Source organism: Eucalyptus grandis, chromosome 2, assembly GCF_016545825.1.
Source record: "Eucalyptus grandis isolate ANBG69807.140 chromosome 2, ASM1654582v1, whole genome shotgun sequence".
Taxonomy (NCBI): Eukaryota; Viridiplantae; Streptophyta; class Magnoliopsida; order Myrtales; family Myrtaceae; genus Eucalyptus; species Eucalyptus grandis.
The window spans coordinates 28,296,207-28,316,188 of NC_052613.1; the positions used below are offsets into that span (position 1 = coordinate 28,296,207).

Below are 19,982 nucleotides of genomic sequence, written 5' to 3' on the forward strand. Positions count from 1 at the left end.
CTTTTATGTATGATGAGCCATATCCAAAAAGCTGAAGAACACGCAACATAATTTCACAAATTAAATTTCATATACCAGTTTTTGCATCTCTAGCATAATTTCATTTGCAATTGTATTTTAGCCATGAGCAAAATTTAGTGGCCACCATCGTGGGACACATTAAGGGCGCGTTTGGTAACGATTCATTCTCTTAATAATTTCGATCATAAATAATTATTTTTCATTATGTTCTTGGGAATAATTTCTAAGCATTTTAAGCCGCTTGGTAGCTATCCAAAATTTTTGATTTTGGAATAGAATTGTGTTTGGTACCGTGCTCAAAATTTCTACCGCAAGTCATTTTCTTTTAATTTTTAAATATATATTTTTACTTTTTCCTTTTTTTCTTTTTTTTTTTTTTTTTGGCAACCTCACCGGCGCGTCGCCGACCCTCGTCAGTCGAGCCTCATCGGCAGCTGGCGAGGCTCGGCAAAGCCCGCTTGGCCACCGGTGAGCTCGTCGAACCGGTGGCGTGGCGGCGGACGGCAGCGGACGGCAACCGCGGTAGTAGCAGTAGATGAAGAAGAAGAAAAGGGAAAAAAGAATAAGAGAATATGAGCTTGATTCTTAGATTTGTTCTTGGAAATAATAATCAACTTTTTTTTAATTTTTGATTCTATTCCAAATCTACTTTTGGGAACAAAAAATATAAATTTATTTATGGGAACAAAAATTTTACCAAACACGATTATGTTCCAAAACTACTCTCGAAAAAGAAAAAAAGAATAGAATCTAGCACTGTTTGATTGGTTACCAAACAGGCTCAACGCATTAATAATTGGGTTAATACCCTAAAAAACTGCAAACTAGTACACATATGACAAATTTACCCCAAACTATTTTTTTGACCATGAAAAACCCTAAACTGGTATATCTGTAACAAATTTACCTCGACTAACTATATAAAAAAAAAAAAAAAAATAGACCATAACCTAGGTACATTTATGACAAATTTATCCCAAACTAATTTATTCGATCGCAAAAAACCTCAAACCATTAAATTTGTGACAAATATACCCTTCTCTAATTTAATAATTTGACTGTAAAATTTAACAAAAATTAACAGAGGGTAAATTTGTCACAAGTATACCAGTTTTGGGTAAATTTGTCAAAGGTATACCGGTTTGGAGTTTTTAGAGGTCAAAAAAATAGTTTGGGGTAAATTTGTCACAAATGTACCAGTTTGAGATTTTTAAAGTATTAACCGTTAATAATTTATAGCAGAAAGTATTGATTTAAAAAGAAATTTATTTCCATTAGGAAAATGAGTCAAAATGCATCGATTCTCGATCCCGGCACTTTAAATTAGTCGTTTTGTTGACTCATGTCATATCCGAGTTCACCTAAAAACTTAATCTTCTGTCTCCATGTACTCATTTACCCATTTTTTTCTAGATTGCATGCCATTAATTACTTATGAACCTAGCTAATTAATAGGGTTTATTCAACCTATATTTACTCTTATTTCTTTTTCTCTCTCACTAATTCTTCGATCTTGCGGTAAAGCGGCGCTTGTGTTTTATGCCATTACGAATATAAACATTCCTCCAAATCAAATGGTTTGACTATGCAGCTTCTTGGACATACCCCGCCTTTCAAATGAGCATATTTGACCTGTCACGGTTTAAGAACGAGGTATATTCCATATGTGTTTGGGCTCATGGATTGTCAAAGTCATAGCTGATTGGCATCCTTATATTCCCTGACTCGCTGGATAAGACCTGTCACGACCCTTTGCCACTTTCTTTTGGTATTTTATTAGTATTGGGAGTTTGGGTTCATAGAATGTCAAAGACATTAGTGGTTGGCATTCTTATATTCCGTGATTCGCAAGATTAGACCTCGATGTTAGATATTTTAGCCTTTCTTCTGGTATACTACTCTATATTCCACTACTTGCTGATGTCTGCACCGTGTTATTGGATTCTAATTAAATTTTCCCCCTAAACCTGCGGTTGCGCCTTGCTATTCTTAGTTGCTAAGTTCTACCATCTAATGCCATTGCCTTAACCTTGAAGTCTCTACATGATTTTGCTATGTCGTGGATCAAATCAGTGACTCAAGTTTAATTGGTGCTGGGTGAAAATATGGGTGTGAGTTTAACACTCTTGAAATGAATTTGTGGTGTGGAGGCACAGATTCACTTAATTGATAAGGGCGTAGAGGCAATGATGTGGAACAGAGCTGCTTCCGTATGCATATAATGTTATTTTTTTGTGATGCAGTTTTATGAACATATCACACCGATTGAACCGTATTGATGCCTGAGTTATTTTATTTCTATATTCACTTTTTCACGAGAAGCCTAATGAACAAAGTTGAACGTTGCTAATTCATTCCAAAAGAGGGATTGCCTTAGATATCTTGACCTTGGTTCATTATTTGGGAAAGTATTGCCTATTTGACCAAGGGAAGAGAAGAGACATAAGACGTGAGAGAGAAGCATGCGCCATATACCAGCCTAAACTACTCAGTGGTCTCATGCTCGGTTACTTGAAAAGGCAACAATACTGTGCCAAATCAGATGTTTGCGGGCTTATATAAACTTAATTAACTGACATATCTCTTACTTCCCCTGCCGGCCACAAAAAAATGAGTTACTTTATCAGTTCAACGTTCCTCGTGCAGCAATGATTAACTGACCCCTGCCGGCCATAAAAAATGAGTTACTTTGTCAGTTCAACGTTCGTCATGCAGCAATGATTGACTGACCCCTGTCGGCCACAAAAAATGAGTCTACTTTACCAGTTCCGTGTTCCTCTGGGGCAAGCTTATGAATGGCGTATTTGATTGCTTCATCTTCATTTGATACCAGTACCGTTGGTCTATATATACGTATAAGCATATATAGCATTCCAGTTTTTCTTCGGAGTTGACATTTGTGCCTACACTCTCACATATGGCTGAGCTAATTGGAACAGAATCAGATGGTGCAGATTCCATTAGAAATGAGTCATCAGAGCTAGAAAGGAGCCTGAGATCATCATTTCGGCTTCAGGGATCGAGTTTTCGAAGCACTTCGGCTATAAGCACTACAAAAGATGATACCAATGATGAATATGATCTCCAATGGGCTGCCATTGAGAGGTTACCAACTTTTGAGCGGTTGAGGTCGTCACTGTTTGAGTGTGAGATTGATGGAAGGGCAGTTGATGATAAAGGAAAGAAAGTGGTTGATATTTCCATGCTTGGTGCATTGGAACGTTATTTTTTCGTAGAGAAGCTCATCAGGCATGTTGAGAATGACAACCTTAATTTGTTGCGCAAGATCAGAGACAGAACGGAAAAGTAAGCTAATTCTTCTCCTCTTGATAATGGGAGTTGCATCTATATTCAGAAAGTCGAATGGCTATGGAGTTACCTGGATACATTAAACCTGTGGCGGCATAAAAGATTTGTGCAGACCTAAGCAGCATGAGACCCCAAAAGTTCATTAACAGATGAAAACACTTCTGTTCATAAAATGTGTTCCAATATACATGCTTCTATTTGATCTTGGTAAGAGGCCACACCATGCCTGCCCATTTTGGCCAACTTATTTGAATGAGGTTTTGCTTTCTTCTTGCTTTTTTCTTTCCTCGTTTACTTCCTCAAACTCATCCCATGGGTGTTATTTTTCATGTAGTAAGGAAATAATTGCTGTCAAACTGTCTTTGACAGGGTTGGTGTCAAATTGCCCACCGTAGAAGTGAGATATCTGAATTTATGTATTGAAGCAGATTGTGAGATAGTTCAAGGAAAGCCCCTGCCTACTCTCTGGAATTCCCTAAAGAGCACGCTTCCTGTGAGTACTTTTTTTTTTGGGGGGTCGATTATAGTACTACTGTAAGTATCTTTCTTGTGGAGTAGATTGTAGGAATTCTTGCCTTTCCCCATTTTTGAACAGGCGGCTAAATATTAAAGATTGAATTTATTTCATGTGAACTGCTTTCCAACATGTATTTCTATGCCATCGGCAAATATATTTGCAAGTTCTTTAACTCCTGTCATCTGGAATTTGGTTTTTGTTTGTGTACAGATGCATGTTCTTTCTTTTATTTTTTGAGAAAAAAATCAGGCTAAGAAGGAGCTTGTCCTTCTTGAAGAGATTAAGTGTTACCGATAATTTCTCACGTTTGTTCAAATATACTATTGCCAATTAGAGGCTATATTTTGGAAGTGCGGCAAAACCATGTACATCTCTATGTTCTGATTTGCCAAACACTGCTTTTTTGTTCCCATGCCCATTCTTTCATCCTTCTGCTGCTGTAACACTCATCCTGTAATACTTTAGTCTGTCATAAGACTGAACTACTCCTCACCGTTTTGTGTGTTGCAGAAAAATTTCAACAGATGTTTTTGGCATCATGTCAATTTACCTTAAATGGTTGGTGTTTCCTAACAATTTACTAATTCAAGTAAATTTAACATCTTGTCCAGGGTATTCCTGCAATGCCAGGTTCAGAGTCACGTAAGGCCAAAATAAGCATCATTAAGGATGTCGGTGGAATTATAAAGCCTGGAAGGTTTGTTATCCTGTTACAGCTCTTCCAATCCCATCATCTCTGGGAAATTGTGCCTCACCCTTCATCTTTAGGCAGTCTTAGTGTCTTCAACTATTTCATTCACTTCACCCACCAGTAGGTAGTTGTGATGGTTCAGAGCTTGGGCCCGGTCCTTTAGGTGCTGTCCGGGCACGGGGGGCCCATGGTGGAGTCCTCAGTTACAAAAAAAAAAAAAAAACTATTTCATTCACTTCTAGCTGCAATTGTTTGCATCACCTACACTCAAATTAATATCCAGACTTGATGTAGGTTGTAAAAGGCTAATTACTTAGCTTTTACAATGAACTTTTCCAAACTTGAGCATAACCTCATCACCCACTTCGTAGCAAGTGATGAAGTTTGTGAGCATTGGCCGATTCTTTATATTTGAGAGGAGCGCCAAACTTTGGCAATTCGCATCGTACTTGCCCACAGTGGAAAGTTTATGAAGTTTGAGAAGCTTGCTAGCATAACCTACCTTTTAACGGGAATGGTTATCTGACGTATTACCAATCTCATTATCACACCTGCAATTCAAGAAGATTATTGTCCTAACAGTTTTAAGAGAGCAGCACAAGCTTGATGATAGAAGAGTACATAATATTCATTGTGCCTTTTCTTGCCACAGAATGACTCTATTGCTTGGACCGCCTGGATGTGGGAAAACTTCCTTTCTAAAGGCTCTTTCAGGGATTCTAAGCAAATCACTCAAGGTTTTATGCTCGCTCTATGCTTAAGAACTTCTATCTCAAACTGCACTAGGCTTAAAGGCAATACCAACTTACGGCATGTATGGTTTACAAATGACATGTAAACTGAGACAGAATCATGCTCAAGGGAACGCATGCTCATCCAAGTTCTTCTTTATATAAAAAATCAACATCAGCATCCTAGCAGACATGGACTCAGCGAGTTTTCATGAAGTCAACACTGAGGCGTATTGTGCTATTCTATTTGATGAAAGTGCTTGGAGGGTGCTGAGAAGTGAGAGATAATATTGTGTGCATTTGTCTTCTTTGCATTTTGTAGCTAATTGGAACAGAACTATTCTCTAGTCTATGGTTAATTGCACAGAACTTGAAGTTCGAACTAAGCGAATTGAGTACTGTCAAAGCATCTGGAATCTCTTATTAATCTGTCTTTGAGTTTAATATTCTCTCCTTTTCCATCTCTTATCTGACAGGTCACTGGAGAAATAACATATAATGGCCACAAGCTCGACAAGTTCATCCCCCAAAAAACGTCTGCTTACATAAGCCAATATGATCTGCACATTCCAGAAATGACCGTGAGGGAAACACTGGACTTCTCTGCCCGTTGTCAGGGTGTTGGAAGCCGAGAAGGTGAATATCCTTTGTGAAGAAAAAACTGATTTAGTATTATTCAATTAAGTTTAATATATACACATCAAAATAAACCCTAAAATTCCTAAAGACCAATTTACCTCTGTACCCCTAACATCCTTCAAAGTGGTTTTTGTTGATGCTGGTTTTGGATTTGTCACTTGGATTCTGTGTTAAATGATGGTCTTCTTGGTTTTTCTGGTTGCTAAGATATCATGATGGAGATCAGCAGAAGGGAGAAGGAAGCAGGAATTGTTCCAGATCCTGATACAGATACTTACATGAATTATGACAATCTCAATATTTTTCTCTCTACCCATTATAAGGTACAATTTGAGTCTCTGTTTTGATGCTGGAAAAAAGCTTCGAATCTCAGCATTGAATTATTACTAGTTGTAAATCATAGTTTGGTTATTTTCTGGAAGACAAATTCGCTTTTGTGCTGTATCATATAAAAGAGGATATAAACTGATTTTCTGCATTAAAATGTAATTTCAACAGTTAAGTGGTGGGTAACAGTGAGTTTCTGAGCTCTTCTATTCCTTCTCTGCCGAGGAAACAATCTTTGAAAACTGGGATGGCTGGGATGTAACATTTGCATTAGATTGTTTCTTAGCCAGGTTACTAGAAGTTCTACTTTGAGTGTGGTGCAACTAGTGCAGTTAATAGTCACAGATTCCACTGAAACATAAATAACAAGTTAAAAAGTCCAACTCAAAAGCTTAAGCTGTTAGGTGGAGGAGACTACATGAATAAAAAGAGTATTTAGGTCTATGCATATTCATGTGGAATTTGACCAAGCACATTTACGAAAGAAATAGCACTGGCTTTGATATTATGTTGAGAGAAAAAAAAAATTGAACTGAATGCTTGATTAGGTAAATATGACTCCAAGCCATCTATTTATAATGAATCCAAGAGGCCAAAACTACTATATCACCATTATTGTTTCCATACATAAAATTATAAAGGAAATGGACAAATATGCTCCCGTCGGCCAAATACTCTCCACTCGTTAAGACCATGGCATTGGCTTAAGGGACGGAATAGTGTGCGTAGCATAGGCGGAAAACACAGGTTTGAGTCCCCACACAACTTGTTCAAACGAACCATGTTGGGGCCACCGACCCAGTCTTGGGCTTGTGTCTCACTTGATCTATTGGAATGATGGGGGGTACTTGATGTGTCCAACCAATCCAATGTGAGCTCGTTATGATAAAAGGAAATATTGGCCACTTCTAGAACTTTTGTCGACAATAATCATGTCTCGTTTACCAGGCAATTGCTCTCAAAGGACTTAAAAGAACTCTTCAGACGGACTACATTTTAAAAGTAAGCTCTTTTGACTGAGTCGACAGTTAATTAATTTGCTGTAAATCAAATATTTAAGCAGAAACTTCCGTCTTTATTTCTTCAACTTCTTTGCAGATCCTAGGGCTGGATATCTGTGCAGACACGTTGGTTGGAAATCCCATGAGAAGAGGAATCTCAGGTGGTCAAAAGAAAAGATTGACTACAGGTAGTAGAAACACAGAATGCAGCAAATCTCATCAAGAATAAAATTCTATGTGATTGAAGTGAAACGATGTTTTACTATCATTTCCCAGCTTGGCTACTTAAGTTTCCAAAATCTTATCTGCGAAGTCAACTTTCTGGTAAAAATTGTACAGCGGAGATGATTGTTGGCCCAAATAAAGCTCTATTCATGGACGAGATAACGAATGGCTTGGACAGTTCGACGGCCTTTCAGATTGTTTCTTGTCTTCAGCAACTAGCACATTTGACAGATGCCACTATACTGGTTTCGCTTCTTCAGCCTGCCCCAGAAACATTTGATCTGTTTGATGACCTTATTCTGATGGCTGAAGGGAAAATCATGTACCAAGGTCCTCGTGACCAAGCTCTAAAGTTTTTTGAGGACTGTGGATTCAGGTGTCCTGAAAGAAAAGGGGTTGCCGATTTCCTCCAAGAGGTAGCAAACACTCAGCAGATTGTGCACTGCAAATTAGCTACGTTGGTCGACCATTTATTACGTTGCCTGCTGATATGCAGGTTATATCAAGAAAAGACCAAGCACAATATTGGCAGCGTCCGGAGCTACCATATAGCTCTATGTCAGTCAATATGTTCTGTAAAAAGTTCAAGGAATCTTATTGTGGGATGAAGCTAGATCAGGAGCTTTCAGACACATTTGATAGGTCCAAAATCCACAAAAATGCTGTTTCTTTTAATGTATACTCTCTGTCCAGATTGGAACTTCTGAGAGCATGCATGGCGAGGGAACTTCTTCTCATGAGGAGAAATTCTTTTATCTATGTTTTCAAATCAGTACAGGTCAAACTAAACTCTCATACATCTCTAGCAGCTTTATGATGTATATCACTTTCAACGTTCATGCCTATAATAATCTAATTTTTAATCTATCTCCCTGATTCTAATTTCAAAAAGGACCTTGGAAGTTGATTATTGCCATTGCATCATGCAGCTCATTTTTATTGCATTTATCACGATGACTGTATTCTTGCGGACTCGGATGGGAATAGATGTTCTTCATGCCAACTACTATATGGGCTCTCTGTTTTATGCACTAGTCATACTCCTCGTTGATGGATTTCCGGAATTGGCAATGACTGTTTCGAGGCTAGAAGCCTTCTATAAACAAAAGGAGCTGTACTTTTACCCTGCTTGGGCTTATGCAATTCCAGCATCTATACTGAAACTTCCTCTTTCACTGCTGGAATCTGTGGTTTGGACATCTCTTACATATTATGTGATTGGATACAGTCCTGAAGTGGGCAGGTAAGTTTTAATGTGAGAGTTCTTCAGTTTAGGACCTTTCATTACCTCACCTCCATAACCTTCTTTTACATTTCATTATCATCTGTAAGTTTTACTACCATTTTACTCATAAGCCAGTGCTTCTATTGTTTTCTGCTTATTTATGCAGGTTCTTCCGCCAATTATTACTTCTTTTCTCTGTTCACTTGTCCTCAATATCCTTGTTCCGTTTTCTCGCCTCAATCTTTCAAACTGTGGTTGCCTCCACCGCAGCTGGTGGTGTTGCATTACTGATTTTGATGCTATTCGGTGGTTTCATCATCCCAAAATGTAAGGATGTCAGAATTTCTATTTGGTTTGATCCTGGATGTATAAGTGTGGCTTAATATTTCGCTTTGTTGCTGCAGCCTCTATGCCTGCTTGGTTGAAGTGGGGTTTCTGGGTCTCTCCACTAACATATGGAGAAATTGGACTTTCTGTCAATGAATTTGATGCTCCACGATGGCAAGAGGTGAGGGCCTTGTAGAAGTGAGAACAAGTATTTGGCTCCTGTAGCTCCTTAAGTTGCAGAAATGCTTAAGCACTTCTATCTAGAAAAGTAGTCTGACATGCTAGCACTCTTGGTCAGCTAAACTGGCTTGGCTATTCAATGTCTTTTGTTTGTGGTGCTCTGAGTATGCGGGCAAGACACAAGTCCATCTGTTTATAAATCTGAGGGCTTCACTTAACAAAAGATGTTGACAATCTTTACATCCTATGGTCTCATTCTTGTAATTTCTCTGTGCTACCTTCTTGCCTAAGATCAGTGCATCTCTTGATGTTATAGCTTCCAGTTACTTGACTTTGATACAACACAATTACTGGATCAATGATAATATCAGCAAGACAAGTATTTGGGTACTCGTATTCTTTCAGAAAACAAAATATCCTCAAAAGTGGGTACAATTTTGTAATCAATAGGAAAAACTAACTTCCTCTGCATTTCTCCATGCATTTTAACTTGTTTTTGCTTAAATGAATCATTGATTTAACTAACTTTCTTCTTCATCTTTTTATGCAAGTGGATTAGTTCTTACTGTTAAACGTATATTCACAGATACTGTCATCAAACACTACAGTAGGGAGTGCAACCCTTGAAAGCCGAGGACTAAACTTTGATGGGTATTTCTTTTGGGTATCAATCGGTGCCTTATTGGGATCTACTTTAGTGTTCAACATCGGTTTCACTTTGGCCTTAAGTTTCTTGAAGCGTAAGTTTGTCATTTCTGCATCTGGACCTCACTTTTGCAGCAATAGTGCCAAGGGTGTTCACGAATCTTTTTAAAACTTACAGCTCCAGGATCATCACGTGCTATCATTTCACGTGAGAAGTACTTGCATAGTCGTGAAACTGAAGATTCTCATGACGGCATAAAGCATGAAGGGACAAAGAAAGTTGCTGCTGAAACTATGCAAACAAAAAATGGTCGATTCCGGAATTCTTCCTCACCCAATTATAGTCACGCAATTATTATTTTTGATGTTTCTTTAAAATTATTAAACCAACTTCTGTATTTCAAACAGGCAGGATGGTGTTACCTTTCACACCGTTGACGCTCGTTTTTAACAATCTGCAGTACTACATAGACACCCCTGTGGTAACCTGGAACTCCTCTTTCCTCCTGAAGTTGCAAGATTGAACCTTTCAGATCCAATAAATGATGATGTCTCTTCTCACTACATTCTCCCTTTTCGAGTTTCTCAGGAAATGAGAGAACGAGGATTTGCACAGAAAAGACTGCAACTTCTATCTGATATCATAGGCGCATTCAGACCTGGTATTCTTACTGCGTTGATGGGTGTGAGCGGAGCTGGGAAAACTACTCTTATGGATGTCCTTTGTGGGAGAAAAACTACCGGCTATATTGAAGGAGAAATAAAAGTTGGTGGTTATCCCAAGGTTCAAGAAACATTTGCAAGAATCTCCGGTTACTGTGAGCAAACAGACATACATACCGCACAAATCACAGTGGAAGAATCTGTCATATTTTCCGCATGGCTTCGTTTGGATCCTCAGATTGACTCAAAACGTAAAATGGTAAGATTACAGTCCTGGCTTCTGATAATTTGCTTTATTGAGCTACCATCAGGACAATCATGAATTGCCTGTGTAGGAATTCGTTAATGAAGTCTTGGAGACAATCGAGCTTGATGGAATAAAAGATTCTTTAGTGGGCATACCTGGCATTAGTGGTCTATCCACAGAGCAACGAAAACGACTCACAATCTCTGTAGAGCTTGTTGCAAATCCTTCCATAATCTTTATGGATGAGCCTACAACAGGACTTGATGCTAGAGCTGCTGCGATTGTCATGCGAGCAGTGAAGAACATAGTTGATACAGGAAGAACAATAGTTTGCACCATCCACCAACCCAGCATTGACATATTTGAGGCTTTTGATGAGGTAAAGCGTGTTAATCTATATATGTATACACACACTATCTCCATCAGTTGGCTTTCTTCCAACATGCTAGAACGATTAAATGAATAGGTTTCATATGGATCACAAGTGAAGATAACAGTATTGAATCACTAGAACATGTTAAAAATTTTGAATGTGCATGTGCGTGCGGAAGCATGGTTTTGGTATTAGTTATAGTTTTTTGTTAGTGATGTTGTGTGTAAGTATATGATATAATTTGTAGTGGATGGACAAGGGATAAACTATGATAATTGAAGGACAAAGAACATGGGATATGGGAAATAGTTTCATTAGTTGGATAAAATAATTTTACAATAGTTGAAGGAAGTGTTGGTGGAGGAGCTTCATGATATGGAGTATTTTCTCATACTCCTCTCACTCTCTTACATTTGTTGTTTTGCTACGCTCCCCCTCTTTCCTATTTATAGAGACTAAATACAACATTCTAGAATAATGTGGAATGTTGTCCACTTAGGCTTATTCTAGGAAATTCTAGATTGTAGTTCTTCTAGAGACTTCTCTTACATGATTTTCCTCTTTCTTCCAGAAACTTCATCTAGGGAATTCTAGAAGTTTAGCAACTCTAGGAAATTCTAGAAAATGGATCACCATTTCCAACACTCCCCCTTGATCCATTTTTAGGATACTTCGGACATTGTATCATAAAGTTGCTGACATACCTTGAAATCTCTCTTCTAATTTGTCCCATGCCTTTTGTGTTGTCTTCGTTCCACGATCCCTTGTATCCTTTTGTCAAACCACTTGCACTTGCCTTCGAATGTGCATGTCTTTTCTTTAATGATATCCCATATGTCTCGAGGCATCATAGTTGTAGTTGTTAGATCGGGCTTTGGCTCTGGCTCTCGTAGGCTTTGGCTCCGGCTCCGGCTCCGACTTTGGTTCTGGCTCTAGCTCCGGCTCTGGCTCTGTTGGCTCTCACTCGGGCTCTAGCCTTTTTAGTTGAGGATGGTGAGGACAAACGCCCATAACCATCCGATATGGCTGGCTTTGATACCATGTTAAAAATTTTGAATGTGCGTGTGCGTGCGGAAGCATGGTTTTGGTATTAGTTATAGTTTTTTGTTAGTGATGTTGTGTGCAAGTGTACGATATAATTTGTAGTTTAGAAGTTTAGCAACTCTAAGAAATTCTAGAAAATGGATCAGCATTTCCAACAGAACAGAATCTTATTTTAATTTCATTAAATAATGGTAGCTCTTAAATCACTATGAGCAGAATCGTATTTTTATTTCATTTTGATTGAAGAAAATCTTTAAAAAAAGCCACATCTTAGCCGGTAATTTCTTGTGTAAAAGATTTTAGTACTTCTGGTTAGATATTGGAAGGCCTAATCTCTCTCTCTCTCTCTCTCTCTCTCTCTCTCTCTCTCTCTCTCTCTCTCTCTCTCTCTCTCTCTCTCTCTCTCTCTCTGAGCAGTTGGTTTTATTAAAAACTGGTGGACGGCTGATTTACTCAGGACCCTTGGGACATAACTCAAGCGAAATTATAAAATACTTCGAGGTCAGTTTGATGCCCTAACACAAAGATTTGAGAATTGCTTCCATTTCTTGAAATGTAATTTGACTACATAATTCTTATCAAAACAACTGCTAATAATTAATAGCTCCAATAAACAACTTCTGTTGGACAGAGTATTCCAGGGGTGCCAAAGATTAAGAGCAACTACAATCCAGCTACATGGATGCTAGAAGTGACTTCTACCTCAGCTGAAGCTGAACTTGGGATTGATTTTGCTCTAATATACAGAGAATCAACATTATATGAGTAAGTTCATCCTCTACTACTATTGAGTGCCCAATAACAGTGTGCACGCTTGATAATTTCCTGAGATGGTCCATGATATCCTGCAATTTTCTATCATAGTCAACATACGGCAATGGTTTCTTTGGTCTTTTCCTTCAGGCTGTATAAGCTCCTGGAGTCTTAAGATTTTAGACTGAGGGAGCTGATATGCCATATCATGTGTGAGAAGCTTAAGTCGTTAAGTGAAGACGTGGTTAGTCTAGTCTTTTTTGTCTAGTACTAAGCATGGAAATTTAATTGGGGAGGCAAATGGGGCCTTGAAAGATTCAAACTCAGTAGCTCCAGCTGTGATTCTAGTTAAGATTTTGTAGAACAACTGCTAACTGTTCTTAAAGCTTTAGCTGTTTGATGAAGGCGTGGTTATTATTTGAATATTCTAACACCATATATATGATAATCCACAGCTTTGTCTGCTGTATCTTGACCTTGCCTTCCAGTGTCTCTAGTTGTCTTCGGACTTAACCAGTGTTCTTGCTCCGATCTCAGTTAACAGATGTGAAGTTTGATCGATCCATTGACAAAATCCATTTTGATCAACCTTTTGTTGTTTTTGCTTCCAGGACCAACAAAGAACTTGTAAACAAGTGGAGCACTCCACCTCCCGGTAGTAGTAACTTGCACTTCACCTCCCAATTCTCGCAGAACAGCTGGGGACAATTCAAGTCATGTCTCTGGAAGCAGTGCTTGTCCTATTGGAGAAGTCCTCCTTACAACTTGATGCGTATCCTTTACACAATTGCCGCGTCTTTTCTGTTTGGGGTACTGTTCTGGAAGCAAGGGAAGAAATTGTGAGTAACTATCCCTCTCGGTTAATTTGAGACTTGAGTCTGCTGGAGTTTTGGAGCACAAGCTTATTGAGATGATCTAAGGTCTCTATCTGGCTAACTGAACTAACACTTCTCTCATCTTTTTAGCATCTAATCTTCAACAAGGAAGAAGTAAAAGCAAAGTGCATACCTTCTAGGCTGGCAATTGTTTGGCTGGGTTTTTCAGTTATAAAAAGTTGCATCGATTGGCACAATTAACTAGCATATATTCAGTCATATAAAATCATTTATTTTCTTATTTTTTTATTTTATGATCTGGTATGGTTAAGAGCCTGGAATATCTCCTGACGCCATATCCTCTTGTTGATAGAAACAACCAGCAGAACTTATTCAATGCAATTGGTTCGACGTATATAGCCGTTATCTTCTTGGGCATAAACAATTGCTCATCAGTACTACAGTATATTGCTATGGAACGGACGGTCATGTATCGTGAGAGATTTGCAGGGATGTACTCTTCATGGGCTTTTTCACTAGCACAGGTATAGAAATCTTGGAAGCTGATTGAGTAGGTTAATGTAGTAGTTAGTTAGGATTCAACCTTCTTAACAGATGCACAAATATAGTTCAATAGAATATTCCAAATTCTCAACATGTTATAAGACATATAGAAAGAAGTAGAACAATTTAATCAGATTGTATTGCTATGCTGATTTCACAGGTTGTTGTTGAGATACCATATATACTAGCTCAAGCAATTATATTTGTGATCATCACCTATCCGATGATCGGTTATTTTGGGTCAGCATACAAGATTTTCTGGTACTTCTATGTCATGTTCTGCTCATTGCTGTCATACAATTACCTCGGAATGCTGCTCGTGTCCCTGACACCAAATTTCACGGTGGCTGCAATTCTACAATCTGCCTTCTATGCAAATTTCAATCTTTTTGCTGGGTTTTTGATCCCAAAACCGGTAAGCCATCTGTGTCATTGACCATAGTTTTATCTATTTTTCTTAGCTCTTTGCACAAACATTTTGTCCCTTTTCTTTTCTTTGTATATGTGGAGTACCAAATTATGAAGTTCATGAATCTTACAAGATATAGATATCTTATGCATGTATCAGCAACTACTAATTAAAACTATTCCCTACATCTCAAAATTTAGTGCTTAGGGAATTAATAGTGCTCTACTATCACTGTGGCAGAGAATTCCAAAATGGTGGATCTGGTTGTACCATGCGTGTCCAACATCATGGGCACTTAACGGTATGCTAACTTCGCAGTATGGAGATATTGATAAGAACATATCGGCATTTGGAGATACTAAAACCGTGGTGGCCTTCTTGAAGGATTATTTCGGATTTCACCATGATCAATTGTATGTTGTGGCGATTGTCCTTGTCACCTTTCCTGTTGTTCTAGCAACTCTTTTCGCGTACTGTATAGGGCACTTGAACTTCCAGAGAAGGTGACGTCATAATTCTCTATTAGTATCACAGTGTAAAATTTAGTTGTATAATCCTCAAAACTAGTTGAATAAAGTGAATAAGTTTTTGTGACATTGGAGTGGCCGCATTGAAACTGTTAGCATTGTGGATATAGAAGTGTGCTAGTTCCAGTATGGCCAATTTGTATAAAGTTTCGAGGAGGATTCAGTGCTAGACAATATGGACTATTATTTCATGTGAAATCTCTCCAAGTTCTTGGAACTCTCTCTTATCGTCAATTTGTGGCAATGAAGGAGAGTGGGAGTGCCTCTCTTGGCTTCAGCCCCTTTTATGTCATGTCCCGAATCCCGAGCGCGCACACATCCCTCGATGGTTGATAGAATTGCGACTTTCCCAGGATACGTCGCTGACCTAATCATTTTATGTACATGCGGAAGTGAACTAATAAACTTCAGACAACAATCAAACACATAAGATAGGAAAGTAGGACAACCAGTTAACACAAACCACACTTTATAAACACATCAGGTTTATATACAAAAAGATCTAGACTCAAAAAGAAGCTACCAGACTAACTCTACCCTACTTAGGATTCGGGTCTACTATGACACCATCTGGGATGTCGATGTCTAGAGGGTCAACTACCTCTACTTCGGGCTCCTTAGCCTCGAGCAACTGGTTCGTTGCGATATTTGCAATAATATCGACGTCCACGACAGGGTCGAGCACCATCTCATACTTGGCATCGATGGTAGGTCCATCAAAACCATCTAAGGGGCCCTCCCGAACCCCGTCATACCCATGATGGAACCACGCTTTGAATTGATGAGGTACCAACTGGGGTAGGCCCTCATCGACTCAAATGGTGGTAATGACGGGCCAACGGGTCCAAGGGGACCCATGGATAGGGAGAATGGTACGCTCGGTCTCTGCCTCTCGCAACCACCCAAAACGGATAGGTCGCACCTCCATCTAAGAACCTGTAAAAATTTAAACCATGACGGGATGAGATAAATTCAACGAGCTACACCCTAAACCTTGATTAGGACGAGAATTCACCTAAAGGCAGCCTAAACACGCATTATATAAGACTTACCTCGCCTCAGCACCTCCCTACACATTAGTATATCGCATATATCATATGTAAAAGCAGCACGTGCAAACCATTAATTGGAACACCTCATATCATATATTAATTAATCACATGGGTTCCGATTATAAGGCCAAATTGTTATAACACGTGATGTTCCGTGCCACACAATTTTGTCCATTAATCAAGTGCGGCTATTTCAATCACTCAAGCGTGTCCCAATTATTTACAACCCACGGCCACAGCCAACTCAATAGTTGGTGGTTATCCAGCATAACCGAGCGTTGTCTCGCTTTGTCGGACACGGCAACATCTACATCTAGAAGGCATTCCCACATGAGCATCGGCCTAACCTCCACTATGACCGGCATTTGTTGACATGGGGCATTTGAACTTAATCAAGTATCGTCCGACACAAACGCATCGTGACGATTTCCGATAGTGACCACACGCGCATCCATGCTCGGCCAAGAACATCATACTTTGCACTCAAATACTTCTATTTCAAATAATGGACTTGATCAATTTTCTTCATATTAAAAACACCGAGTAAAATAATTGTGCGCGGTCACACAGTCAAATTGAACCATAAAGCGTGACATTTTCTCTTTTCAAAAATCCATGATTTTATTTAGTACCTAAAATATTTTTGGCGTCAAAATCGACACCCGGTATTTTTCTAATTAAATACCAAAAATTCCTATTTTTGAAAAAATAATTCAAAAATCATTACGAAGCACTCAATTGCACAAATTAGCAATCAACTTCACAAACCAATACAACCATGACGATCAACGTAAAATTCTAACAACCGGCTATCCCGGTATAATTTACACTAATTAAAAATTAAATAAATAAATTGCAAATTATTTAAATTAAACCCTTAATTAACCTACCTAAGCTAATATAACCACTTAATTGAACTAATTAACTAATCTACTAAGCTAACTAATTTAATCTAATTAAACTAACTACATAATCTAATTAATCCCTAACTAAGCTAATCTAACCACCTAATTAATCTAATTAACCAAATAAATAATTACACTAACTAAATTAACCTTAATCCTAATTAAGCCTAACTAAACTCCCTTAAGTGCAATTAGTCCCCTAATTAGAGCTTAGGATGTTAACTCACTGGTTAAGCAAGCTAACGGGTTCACGATGACGATGACGCGAGGGCGACCAAGACCCGGGCCTACAACGACACCAAAGGAGGCTCGAAAAGGGCTGAAATCGGCCTAACATGGCTCAGCCCAAGGGTTGAAATCTGGTTTTGCTTGAAGGTTGAAGAGGCTGGCTCAAGGGGCTAGTCGAGCTCAGTTTGGTGGGCTAGACCGAGCCGAGGCTGAACGGATCTGGACGGGGGCAAGCGGTTGGTCAACGGCGGCAACAAGCTGATTGTTGTTGGCCGAGCGGGCAACCAGGCGGGCGCGGGGACGACAGTGACAGGCAAGCTGGAAGAGCTCGAACAGTTAGGCCGGTGTAGTCACGGAGGAGGAGGTGTGAGGGCGGTGGCTAGTGAAGTGGTTCGGTGCAGGAGATGGCAACAACAACAAGTAGAGGAGATGAAGAAGAAGAATAAGAAGAAGAAAGGAAGAATGAGCTTAAACAAAAGTAGATGGTCAGCTGGCAAGGGGGATACGCACAAGGGAAAGAAGAAGGAAGAAGAAGGGAGAGAGGGGGGGGCAAAGGGTCTTGAAAGTCTTTGCATGAACCAATGAGATTTAAAGAGAAATATCTCATGCAATGGTCACTTTGGGCACAAAGTCTTCTGCCCTTGCTAGCTAAGCTTCCTCCACAAGCCATTTTCCCTTCAAAATCTCCACAAACATAGCCAAATTGAAGTCCAAATGCAACAGCCCAGCAGCCCTACGAATTTCTTCATTTTCTTCTTCAATTCCTCACTAAATCAACTCAATTAGATGGCCAAAATTGCTAGGGAGGTTGCCCATACCAATTTTCACAATCTCCTTCACAAACCAATCCACTTTGGTAGCCAAAAAGTCCCTCAATTTTGTCCATCCGAATTTCCACCATTTAATTTGCTGATTTTGATTTTTCTGCCAAAATTATGGGCTCGCCTAAAATTCTTCAAAGGATGAGACGAAATCCTAAAAATAAATCGTGACACGCTCAAACTTTCGATTCTAGAAATCGAGTTCAATTTCGTGGTTAAAATCGATCGGGCGAGATTTTAGCGTGACCTAACCTACCGGGTAGCTTTTAGAAAATTTTAACACCTTTAACCCGTGGTCGATATTTTTCAATCCACATTTGTGCATCTCCGACTCATTGGCGACTCTCAGTTGTCGTAAAAATCTCAAGATTTCAATTATGGACACTAGGTACATAATCAACAAAAAAATCGGTTTAGTGATGTATTTTGCAATCATATGGAATCACTCATAATTTAATTACGTGCTTATATCAAATCGACCTATCTCCGGTCTCTAATCGATTATAACGATGCGTATTGACCCTTGCCGATTAGCACGGTCGAGTAATCGATTTCTGGTCGAATTCTCAAGTTTGTTGCGTTTATATCCCTTAATGGCTTCACCCGATAAATTAGTTATCTTGTGAGTGATCAACTAAGAGAAAAATGACCATAGGCGCGTTGATGAAAAGCCCAATTCATTTAATCGAAACGGGATCAAAAATCAGGATGTCACATTTTAGGTCTCCAATTGTTACACAATGCAGCCACTTCTCCAATTATGAGAGCTTAGAGAAACAAAAGTATGGCGCCTTTGAATATCGGTATGATGCTAAACACCCACATGTCTGTGATAGAAAAAAGTCTGGATCTATAATGATAATGTACAGATAAAGTGAAGCTAACTAAAGCAACTATGTGTCCAAGCATGACAAGAAAATGTCAAGTAAAGAAAAGGCGGTGAACTCTGAAGATGAAGTTTAGAGCACAATGATAAGCACAAACTGGTTGTTTCCGATGCAATTAAGACAGACATCCAAGTGGAACAGGCCAAAAATGGGATGTGAAACAACATTCTTGGCACTCTTGCAACACCAAATCCACAGATATTGGCACACAGTTAATCAGGTTTGAAGCAGTAGAATCTGCAAAGGGACAATAATGAACATAGGAAGAAAAACAAAAACAAAAAAGGCGCGTCATTGTCATCTCCAGAAAACATAAGACCCTTCACCATTGGATGTTTAATCAGAGTAAGCACTGCCTGTCGGGCAATTGTGTCAGTCTCTCATTGCTCTCATTCTGCTATACTTGTCGAGCAATTTGAAGTGTTCATGGTCTGTAAATCACATACGTCATGGAGAATTGACTTAAAGCTAATTTTGCTGCAACTGCACTAGCCTCTTCCATTTTCTCTCTGTTCTGTTTCTTTTGGTGGCTGCTGCACTACACTTTATTATACAGGCACATGTTTTCTAATTACAGTATCACTACCAATTTCATGAGGAAACATAGAATCTTTGCGACTCGTTTGTTTCCTCAGCTTTTTTACGGATGTTGGAAATTGTCTCTCCGATGCCTCCAGTTTTTCCTCCTCTGCCTTTAAATTTGCATTCATTGACTCTACTTCTTCCCTTAAATGTTCAGTTTCTTCAAGTAGTTTTGTAACAGAGGGGTCCTCTTCATCAGCTCCAGTTCGCCTGAGGAGAAGAGATGGCCAGATTCTTTTAGTAATTTTCCAGAATTTTCAGACGTACGGAAATA

General features: G+C 39.0%; 2 protein-coding genes across 2 annotated transcripts in view; both read left to right on the top strand.

Annotated features, from left to right (window-relative positions):
- The first annotated feature begins 2,801 nt into the window (after nucleotides 1–2,801).
- Nucleotides 2,802–19,982, top strand: part of LOC104431374 (pleiotropic drug resistance protein 3) — a 53,119-nt gene continuing 35,938 nt past the window's right edge. The window contains 4 exon segments of the mRNA XM_039307758.1: nucleotides 2,802–3,327; nucleotides 3,700–3,823; nucleotides 4,459–4,544; nucleotides 5,191–5,275. Coding sequence (XP_039163692.1) covers nucleotides 2,939–3,327; nucleotides 3,700–3,823; nucleotides 4,459–4,544; nucleotides 5,191–5,275 — 684 coding nt within the window. The 5' untranslated portion in view covers nucleotides 2,802–2,938.
- Nucleotides 13,632–15,431, top strand: LOC120290914 (pleiotropic drug resistance protein 3-like). The gene is made up of 4 exons (XM_039307759.1): nucleotides 13,632–13,838; nucleotides 14,107–14,278; nucleotides 14,458–14,712; nucleotides 14,947–15,431. Exons 2-4 carry the CDS (start codon nucleotides 14,207–14,209, stop codon nucleotides 15,211–15,213), a joined length of 594 nt encoding a protein of 197 aa, XP_039163693.1. The 5' UTR covers nucleotides 13,632–13,838; nucleotides 14,107–14,206; the 3' UTR covers nucleotides 15,214–15,431.